This window comes from Macaca thibetana, chromosome 6 (genome assembly GCF_024542745.1).
Source record: "Macaca thibetana thibetana isolate TM-01 chromosome 6, ASM2454274v1, whole genome shotgun sequence".
NCBI lineage: Eukaryota > Metazoa > Chordata > Mammalia > Primates > Cercopithecidae > Macaca > Macaca thibetana.
The window spans coordinates 110,159,999-110,171,170 of NC_065583.1; the positions used below are offsets into that span (position 1 = coordinate 110,159,999).

The following is an 11,172-nucleotide window of genomic DNA, read 5'->3' on the forward strand; positions in this document are numbered from 1 at the left end:
AATATTGCAAAAGCAATTGAAAAATGAAACCTAAACTTAAAACGCCAGAGAAACACTTCAGAGAATAATTTCAAGGTACCTGTAAAGACAAAACCAGCCTCTGAGAGCACACGTGGGGATATCCCTTGGGCGTAAAATGGCCAGTGCCTGAAGGATCCAAGTCTAGCCTCCTCTTCTTGGTACCTCATTTTACCTCCTCTCAGCCTGCTCCTCAGATTCTTCACCCTTATGTCATACTTGGCAATGTTACCAACATCCTTGTTCAGAAGGAACCCACAGTCTGGATGAAACTTCTTGTGGTCTTCTATGGGGAGTCTCCTGAGGCTGGCACCAAAGAGGATGAGGCTACAGCAGAAGCACTGAACCCCAGCTTTTACCCCAGTGAAGTAAAACCCAGCGGCCGCCATCTCCTGCGGTGTCCATGAGCTGTACGGTTCATAGGTCACAAAAGTCTTTAACCTTTTTGCTTCACTGCGCATTTGAGAGTTGTAGCCTTTCCGCATTTTTGCCTGCACTTTCTGCTCATCTTCTTCCATTTCCTTTGCCAACTGAACTGCATCTATGCCCAGAAGAGCAGACAGCTCTGGCAGAAAATCGTAATCAAACTGGGAGATCCTCTCATCAGAGGCTTCCTGCTGGGTGGCCATTTTCTGAAAAGGGAAATAAAGCAGGTTGATCCCTTAGAGTAAGATTTTTCTTAGAAGAGCATTTCCCACTGTTTCTGAAGAAACCAGGAATTAAAGGAATGCCTGAAATTTCAACGCAAAAGAGAAATTGTTGGGAAAATTATGAAACATCAGTATTCGTCTACTTAATCAACAACTATTTACTAAGCACTTCCTATATATCAGGTACTGTGCTAGGCACTGGGGATCTAGCAACCAACAGGACAGACACCGATCTGCCTCCATTCACGAAGCTTTCCAGACATTAGCTATGGACACAATGTGGTAACACGAGCATATACTTACCATTTACATTAAAGAAAAACATACACAAAATTGGATAGCCTGGCAGCAATGATTTGATCAAATTACTCAGTTTTTAAAAATCATTATTTTGTGTTCAGTTTGAAGTCCCAGTGCTCTGTGCCAAAGCTGCAGATGTCCCACTATAATTATAGCCAGGGGAGATGGCTCATGCCTGTAATCCCAGTGCTTTGGGAGGCCAAGGTGGGAGGACTGCTTAAGGCCAGGAGTTTGACCAGCCTGGGCAACACAGCAAGATCCCATCTCTCTACATGTGTCTCTTTATATATATGCATATATATGTAATCTCTCTATATATATATATTCTCCATGTGTGTGTATATATATAATATCACATTAATAAATACATATCTGCAAATTACTCCTTAATGGCTTCATGAATCTCCTCATTTAAGACATTCAGGCTGTTGCCATTTTTCTCTGTATAAACAAATGTTATAGGATAACTGAGTATCCTATAACAAAAAGTGTTTTTCCAGTCATTATTTTTTCCTCACAACAAAGTTTCAAGAGAATTCGAGTCAAGTCATATGTATATTTTTCAAGATTTTTATATATGTCACCAAATTGCTCTGGAGAATGGTGAAATGAAGTCCTTCATATTGTCAGGGTCCTGGTTCTCTCCCAGAATGTTCTCTGTCCTGGGTTTTCAGATCTCAAAATAATTTTATATCCTTCCATTATAGAAGCAGCCCATTAAAGCCCAGTAACAGGCCAATGACTGTTTTTCAGAGGACATATACCTGCCAGAAGCCTCAGGTAACTTTCTAGTCCCAAATCCCCATGACCATCCCTGAGGGGCAGTCACAGGTTTGGTAAGAAGCTCCATGAGCGTGAGTCGGTTGCCGACACTGCTAACATCATTTGAACACTGAGGTGCTATGGCCCCAAAGGAATCTCTTCGAAGTTCCCAAAGAGTCTGACATTTGTTCATTTTTCAAAGCTCCATATAAATTAGCTCCCCATTCCGTCTTAACTTTGAGAATAAGGGTTGATAAAATTCCCAAATGTGGTAGGTGATTTCTCCAGGAACCAAGAAATTGAACCAATTTTTGTGCCTTTTCCTCTGTCTTGTAGCTAGCAACTTAATTTTGGATGTTTGGGAATGTTTCTAGTGGCTCTAGCCCAAGTACTTTCTTTCCTTTTTTTTTTTTTTTTTTTTTTTTTTTTTTGAGACAGAGTCTCACTCTATCACCCAGGCTGGAGTGCAGTGGCGAGATCTTGACTCACTGCAACCTCTGCCTCCCGGGTTCAAGCAATTCTTCTGCCTCAGCCTCCTGAGTAGCTGGGATTTCAGACAGATGCCACCAAACCCGGCTAATTTCTGTATTTTTAGTAGAGACGGGGTTTCACCATGTTGGCCAGGCCGGTCTCCAACTCCTGACCTCAAGTGATCCGCCTGCCTTGGCCTCCCACTCTTGTCCTTGTCGCCCAGGCTGAAGTGCAGTGGCACTTCGGCTCCCACACTGGGATTACAGGCATGAGCCACCACATCCAGCCTAGCCCAAGTAATTTCTAAGAATTTTACCATTTATACTAAGCCTTGCATTTTAGCCAGGTAATCAGCCCCTCCCTGGTAGTTACATGATTAACAAGCACTTCCAATTCAGTCTTAGCTGGATATTTGGATTGAGAGATTAACATTATATCATCAATATAATAAGACATAGTATTAGCCAGGTGCAGTGGCTCATGCCCGTAATCCCAGCACTTTGGGAGGCCGAGGTGGGCAGATCACCTGAGGTCAGGAGTTCAAGACCAGCCTGGCCAACATGGTGAAACCCTGCCTCTACAAAAATATAAAAAATTAGCCGGGCATGATGGTGGGTGCCTGTAATCCCACCTACTTGGGAGGCTGAGGAGAGAGAATCACTTGAACCCAGGAGGCGGAGGTTGCAGTGAGCCGATATCTTCCCATTGCACTCCAGCCTGGGCAACAGAGTAAGACTCCATCTCAAAAAAAAAAAAAAAAAGGCCGGGCGCGGTGGCTCAAGCCTGTAATCCCAGCACTTTGGGAGGCCGAGGCGGGTGGATCACGAGGTCAGGAGATCGAGACCATCCTGGCTAACATGGTGAAACCCCGTCTCTACTAAAAATACAAAAAACTAGCCGGGCGTGGTGGAGGGCACCTGTAGTCCCAGCTACTTGGAGGCTGAGGCAGGAGAATGGCGTGAACCCGGGAGGCGGAGCTTGCAGTGAGCCGAGATCCCGCCACTGCACTCCAGCCTGGGTGACACAGCGAGACTCCGTCTCAAAAAAAAAAAAAAAAAAAAAGATACATTATTTTCCAGTGAAATCAAATCTAAGTTGTTCCTCATTACGTTGTAGCAATAAGCAAGAGAATTTAAATGTCCTGTGGGAGCACCTTAAATGTACATTGGTGGCCTTTTCACACAAATGCAAATTGGTTACGATTTTCTTCTGAAATAGGAATCAAATAGAAAGTAAGTGGCCTGGTGTGGTGGTTCACACCTGTAATTCCAGCATTTTGGGAGGCCAAGGTAGGAGGATTGTTTGTGGCTAGGAGTTTGAGGCCAGTTTAGGCAACTTAGTGAGACCCTTGTCTCTACAAAAAATTTCAAAAATTAGCCAGATGTGGTGGCACAGCTACTCGGGGAGCGGAGGCAGGAGGATCACTTGAGCCCAAGAATTCAAGGTTACAGTAAGCCAATTATGCCACACACTGTTCATTTTATGAAATCTCTTTCCTCAAAGGCATCCCCATTCAGATGTCATATCCATTCCAATAATACATCAGGGAGAAATGACAACAATTACGCAATTATGTTGCATCATTGAATTATATTGAAATATAATTCACTGGGAGTAGTGCCTCATGCCTGTAATCTCAGCACTTCAGGAGGCCAAGGTGGGTGGATCACCTGAAGTCAGATGTTTGAGACCAGCCCGGCCAACATGGCAAAACCCCATCTCTACTAAAAATACAAAGAAACAAACAAAAAAATTAGCCGGGGGTGGTGGCGCGTGCTTGTAGTCCCAGCTACTCGGGGCCAGCCCATGGTGACTCACGCCTATAATCCCAGCACTTTGGAGGCTGAGGCCAGGAGTTTAAGACTAGCCTGGCCAACATGGTGAAACCCCATCTCTACTAATAATACAAAGAAAAAGAAAAAGAAAAACCTGGGCATGGTGGTGCATGCCTATAATCTCAGCTACTCAGGAGGCCGAGGCAGGAGAATTGTTTGAACCCAGGAGGCGGAGGTTGCGGTGAGCCAAGATCATACCACTGAACTCCAGCCTCGGTGACAAGAGTGAAACTCCATCTCAAAAAAAAAAAGAAAGAAATGTAATTCACCCATCATAAAATTCACCCATTTAAAATGAACAACTCAGGGTGTGGTGACTCATATCTATAACCCCAGTGCTTTGGAGGCCAAGGTGGGAGGATTGCTTGAGGCCAGGAGTTGAGATGAGCCTGGGCAACATAGCTAGACCCTGTCTCTAAAAAATTTTTTTAAAAAGAAAATGAAAACTTAGCTGGGCACGGTGGCACGTGCCTGTAGTCCTAACTACTCGGGAGGCTGAGGTGGAAGGATCTCTTGAGCCCAGGAGTATGAAACTGTAGAGAGCTACGATTGCACTACTATACTCCAGTCTGGGAAACAGAGTGAGGCTCTGTCTCTAAAAAAAGTAAATACAATGTACAGTTCAATAGATTTCAGCGTATTCATAAACAAGCAGAACCATCACCACAATCAATTTTAGAACATTTTCATCCCCCTAGAAAGAAACGCTATGCCCATTAGCAGTTGCTTTCCATTTTTCCCATTACCCTCCTACCCCTACGCAACTACTATGCTATTTTTTGTCTCTATAGATTTGCCTACTGGGGACATTTCATATAGATTGAATCAAACAATACGTGGTCCTTTGTGTCTGGTTGCTTTCACTTAGCAAAATGTTCATGTTGGTAGAGGTGCTTAAAAAATAAAATAAAAAGAACAACAAAAAAAGGAAGCCAAATTCATCCATGTTGTAATGTTTTAGTACTTCATATTCCTTTTCATTGTCAAATGATATTTCATTATGTGGATATACCACATTTTATTATTATATATACCATATTTTATTCCTCAACCCAGTGGATTGTTTACACTTTTTGGCTATTATAAATACTGCTGTGCACATTAGTGTACAAGTTTTTGTATGGACATTTTTCACTTTTTTTTTTCTTGAGACAGGGTCGCGCTCTGTCACCTAGGCTGGAGTGCAATGGCTTGATCACCATCCATTGCAGCCTCAACCTCATAGGCTGAAGCGATCCTCCCACCTCAGCTTCCCAAGTAGCTGGTACTACAGGAGCACACCACCATTTTTTATAGAGACGGGGTGTGGAGGGTGTTCGGGGGGGGTCTCCCTATGTTGCCCAGGCTAGTCTCAAATTCCTGGGCTCAAGTGATCCTCCCACCACAACCTCCTAAAGTGCTGGGATTACAGGCATAAGCCACCACACCTGGCCCATTTTCCACTCTTAAACTTACAGTTGCATTGTCATATTAAACTAATTAAGTTAATTGCCCTTTAATTTTCTATTAGCAGGTATAACAATACATTATGCACCATGCTCCAATGATGACAACAAAGTTTTTCACCACTCCGGGCATTTTATCCACACCAATGTAAATGTCCTTAGGTCCCATGGCACCGAGAAACTCTGCCACCCTTTTCTTTACACCACACTGCTCTAAAGCAACTGTAGATTCTGCTTTTGCATCATCCTAAAGGTTTGTTTAATTCATCAAGACTAGGATACATTAGAAATCTTGGCAGGGCACAGTGGCTCACACCTGTAATCCCAGCACTTTGGGAGGCTAACGCGGGAGGATTGCTTGAGCTCAGAAATTTGAAACCAGCCTGGGCAACAAAGTGAGATGGAGTCTCGCTCTGTCACCCAGGCTGGAGTGCAGTCGTGCAATTTTGACTCACTGCAACCTCCGCTTTCCAGGTTCAAGCAATTCTCCTGCCTCAGCCTCCTGAGTAGTTGGGATTACAGGCATATGCCACCATGCCCGGCTAATTTTTTTTATTTTTAGTAGAGACAGGGTTTCACCATGTTGGCCAGGCTGGTCTCAAACTCCTGACCTCAGGTGATCCGCCTGCCTTGGCCTCCCAAAGTGCTGGGATTACAGGCATGAGCCACCATGCCCAGCCCTTTCCTTTTTTTTTTTTTTTTTTTTTTTTTTAAGAGACAAGGGTTCACTCTGTTGCCAAGGCTGTAGTACAAGTGCAGTGGCATGATTCTAGCTCACTGCAGCCTCAGATTCCTAGGCTGAAGTGATCCTCCTGCCTCAGCCTCTCAAAGTGCTGGGATTACAGGTGTGAGCCATGACACCTGGCCTCCTTTCTTTTGAATGATATTAATCTGTTCATCATTCAGCACAATTTGGAGCAAAGGAGCTAGTAAGTCTTCAACGGCCTCTCACTTCATCCTGCTTCCCCAGTAGTAGGGTCACACAAAAAGTCCACAAAGGTGGAGGTCCTCTTATCACAGCATCAATCATCACTTAAGTCAAAGAGATAAAATTAAGGGATACCTTAGTTTCATCACAGAACCAATCCCAATGTGCTTGCTTGCATTCTCAATGTTTCAGTCACCTCTAGGGAGTATTTCATCTAATAATTATGGGTGTAATTGGGCAGTTCCCCCTTACAAGATGTGTTTTATGTACTCCCACCTTTGTCCAGCTCAACTGATTTGGAATTTGCCCAGCTAACCACATTCCGGCAAAAGCTGCAGCTAATTGAAGATCTTCAACGAATTCAGCTAATGAAGACCAAGCACACCTTGTGTACATGTACATTCATTTGAAGGTACATTTGGCAGTACCTAATACAAGGAAAAGAGCTCCTTTGTCATTCATGTATATCATGTCCAGCAGTGGTTCTGCAGGAAGCTCTGTCAGTCCACAGGCAACTTAACTCTTGTGTAGTTCCCTGTTTCAGTTGTCTCTTGATGCCCTCCCACTGTAGTTTCTTTGGTAATTATCTACCAGATGAGGGTCACATTCCCATTAGAAGAAATATCTGCCCAACTCCCCTTTGGCATCATGTTCCTTCCCTTTACAGAAGGAACTTGGTGGATTTGGCAACGCAGGGCTCTTTTTTAGTTACTTTCATTTTTGCCAAAGCAGCCTAACCAGCTAGGGAACTGGATTCTTGGCTGACTTCCTCTGTGTCTGGATTTCTTTTTAAATCTATTTAACTATTTCCTCTTGCTCTGCATCAACCACATTCAAGTTCCATTGCCATCCCTTTCTTCCCATTGAGAGTTGTAGCACTTCAGCAAATTCAAACAGGGATTCCCCAGCAACCAGCCTGGCACCGGTGGCTCTAAATCTTCCCCACTTTTCATCTTTCTCCCAAAGCCTTAGCTATCATTTAAATTATAAAGTAAAAAACTGGGGGGCCAGGTGCAGTGGCTCACACCTGTAATCCCAGCACTTTGGGAGCCTGGGACGGGCAGATCACTTGAGTTCAGGAGTTCAAGACCAGCCGGGCCAACATGGCGAAACCCCATCTCTACTAAAAATACAAACAAATTAACCAGGTGTGGTGGTGCAATGCCTGTAATCCCAGCTACTCGGGTGGCTGAGGCATAAGAATTGGTTGAACCCAGGAGGCAGAGGTTTCAGGCTTCAGTGCCACTGCACTACAGCCTGGGCAACAGCGTGAGACCCTGTCTTGAAAAACAAAACAAAACAAAACAAAAATCTTGGGCCCGGCGCAGCTGCTCACACCATAATCCCATCACTTTAGGAGGCCGAGGCAGGCAAATCACTTGAGCCCAGGAGTTTGAGACCAGCCCAGGCAATATGGTGAGACTCCATCTCTACAAAAAAATAATTTTGCTTAAAGTTAGGCAGCTGTGATGATGTGTGCCGTAGACCCAGCTACTCGGGAGGCTGAGGTGCGAGGATCTCTTGAGCCTAGGAGGTTGAGGCTATATAGCCATGATCGAGACACTGCACTCAACTTGGGCGACAGAGTAAGACCCTGTCTCAAAAACAAAAAAGCAAAAATTTAATGATCCTATTCACAGTACCCTCGTCATCAATTACACAGGTTTGGATAATTGAAAAGACTCAGAGGACTCTGCATAGTATACTCACCTAAGGCTTTAATAAAGGTAAAGGATAGATTAAAAAACAAACAAACAAAAAAAAAAAACCTCCAACAAACCAAAAGGCAAGTGAAACACCAGGCCCAGTTCCTAGGGTCCTTTTGCAGACACAAAGGATGTGGAAAATGTGCTTCATCTTTAAGTAATGAACCAGCTAGATACATGCAAGACACCTTGGTCTCAGGAGAACCATAACCTCATCTGAGGCTCTTTTATACTCCTCTGATGAGGTAGCCAACACTAGCTTGCATACCAGGGCTCAAAACCAGGAACAAGCTGGTATAGTCAAGCTGGGGCAGTGGCATGCACCTGTAATCCCAGCTACTTGGGAGGCTGAAGTGGGAGGATCACTTGAGCCCAGAAGTTCAAAGCCAATGAGATTTCATCTCCAAAAAGAAAGAAAGAAACAAGAAACAGGCTGCTCCCTGATCTGTCTCCCACCCCAGCACAAGACTCTATTAATCACTGACTAGTACATTTCATTTAGGTTTGGCCAAGGAACAGCACCAAGGCTTCAGGCCTCCCCAGAGATGAATGAGTACAGGGTTGCAGCAGACCAGCAGACATTGATCCTGTCTGACATAACAAAGTTTGGTGGTCAATCATGCCAGTCTAGAGGCTGTTTCTGGGGGAGGAGAAGTAATTTCCAAGGCCCTTTCCAGGTCTAATATTCTTTGACTACAGTGCTAAGAGTGCCACTGAGGTAACTGTGCCATGGAGCTAGGATTTAAATCCAAGTCTGTGTGACTCCAGTGTCTGTCCTGTTTCCTCCATACCATCCTGCCTCCAAAGAGAGAAATAATAGCAAGACAAAGAAGGGGCCATAGGTTTAGGTGTAGAAGAAAATCACCTTTGCCACAGATGGTAACTTACTTACCTGAGGTTTATCCACAGTTTTAGTCTAATGGAGGAGAATGCTGGCCAGGGGAAGGAAAGTAGGAGGCTGAAGTACAAATGCTCTGTTCCTCCTTTAATAGGAGGCAGTGAGAAAATATTTAAGGAACTGAAACGCAAAACAAATTGCGCAGTCATAGATGTTAACAGTAAATGCTCTAAGGTCTTGAGTCAACAGGATCCAATCAGGACCCAAGGGGAGTAATGAAACCTACGGAGTCTCACACCAGAAGTATTTTATTCTAGTTTTTTTGTTTCTGTTGTTTTTGAGACAGTGTCTCACTCTGTCTCCCAGGCTGGAGTGCAGTGGCACGATCCTAGCTCACTGCAGCCTCAAGCTCCCAGACTGAAGCGATCCTCCTATCTCGACCTCCCAAAGTGCTAGGATTATAGGCATGAACCACCACACCCGGACTTTCTTCTAGTTTGTTGAGATTGGTTAACAGTTAAGGTGCTAGTGTCTTATTTCTGTTATAGTAACAGTTTCTATCTTTCTGGTAGCTTTTAGGATCTTTTCTCCTAAGTGTAGATCTCTCTACGTTCATTGGGCTGGGTATTCAATGGGCCTTTTCAATCTGAACTCTTGGGTCTCCCATCAAGCCTGGGAAATTACCTTCTCTTATTTCTTTGGTAACTTCCTACTGTCTGTTACTCTCTTTTTACTCTTTTGGTATTCCCACTGTTTAGGTGAGAAATTAATTGATCACTTTTTTTTCCCCATATATTATTTTCCTACTTTCTTTTTTTTTTTTTTTTTTTTTTTTTTTTTTTTTTTTTTTTTTTTTGAGACGGAGTCTCGCTCTGTCGCCCAGGCTGGAGTGCAGTGGCGCGATCACGGCTCACTGCAAGCTCCGCCTCCCGGGTTCACGCCATTCTCCTGCCTCAGCCTCCCGAGTAGCTGGGACTACAGGCGCCCACAACCGCGCCCGGCTAATTTTTTGTATTTTTAGTAGAGACGGGGTTTCACCGTGGTCTCGATCTCCTGACCTTGTGATCCGCCCGCCTCGGCCTCCCAAAGCGCTGGGATTACAGGCGTGAGCCACCGCGCCCCCGGCCTATTTTCCTACTTTCTAAGGGTCTTGCTCTGTCATCCAGGCTAGAGTGCAATGGCACAATCACAGCTCACTGCAGCCACCACCTCCTGGGCTCAAGTGATCCTCCCACCTCAGCCTCCCAAGTTGCTGGGACTACAGACATGTGCTACCATGCCCAGCTAATTTTTAATTGTATTTCATGTAGAGATGGGGGACTCACCACGTTGCCCAGGCTGGTCTCGCACTCCTGGGCTCAAGTGGTCTGCCAGCCTCAGCCTCCCAAAATGCTGGGATTACAGATGTGAGCCACCACACCCAGCTGTCCTCTCCTTTATATTCCAGCTCTCCAATCGTAGTTTAAAATTTCAGCAATTAAAATTTCCCACAGCTCTTTCTTTTCTGTTATTTTCATAGTGTCAACTTTGCCCACACTGGTTCTCTAGGTCAGCTAAGAGAAAGCCATGTGTTCAATTTTGGGGGCAGCAGGGAAGACTTCTTTAATTTTTTTGCCCCAGGGTAAACACTTGTGTGTCAAATATTCTGATCATGGGGTAGAGGGAGCTGACTGTCCCACGCACAGGCTTCCAATTAGTCCCTCAATTTTCAGCCCTTCATGTCACTCCAGCGCTCCTTCCTACCTGGCATCATGTCCACGGTTACTCCAAGCTTCTCCATAGGGCAGATAGTCTCTCATAGGAGGAGACTCCATACTCAGGAAGCGGTTTCCTTGGGCTGCTTCCTTCATGACTACTAGTCCGTTTAGTTTCTACTTTCCAAGAATGTGTTAAAATATTCTGTGCTACTGGTCCCATTTCTGTTTTATTTATTTATTTTTTTAACCTTTAAGCTCTGTTGGACTTGACATTCCTATTTTCTTAATTTTCCTGGGTTTATACTTTTAAGAATCAGTAATATTGTGTATTACCAAAAACACGAATTAAAATTTACATAGAGTCTATAAAGGAAAAACCATTTCTCTACTCACATTTCTGACATCAAATATATGAGTTTTCCACCAACCAATTCTCCGCAGACAGCAGCTGAGTGTCCTACAATTTTACTCAATTCTGAGGCTAAGTAACCAGAGTTAGTGCAGACCCCACGGGTTAGGGGC

General features: G+C 44.3%; 1 protein-coding gene across 1 annotated transcript in view; it reads right to left on the reverse strand.

The window, feature by feature from the left end:
• Positions 1 to 9,746, reverse strand: part of NAIP (NLR family apoptosis inhibitory protein) — a 51,372-nt gene extending 41,626 nt beyond the window's left edge. Inside the window, 2 exon segments of the mRNA XM_050793534.1 lie at positions 80 to 650; positions 9,008 to 9,746. Coding sequence (XP_050649491.1) covers positions 80 to 647 — 568 coding nt within the window. The 5' untranslated portion in view covers positions 648 to 650; positions 9,008 to 9,746.
• Between the last annotated feature and the right edge of the window lie 1,426 nt (positions 9,747 to 11,172).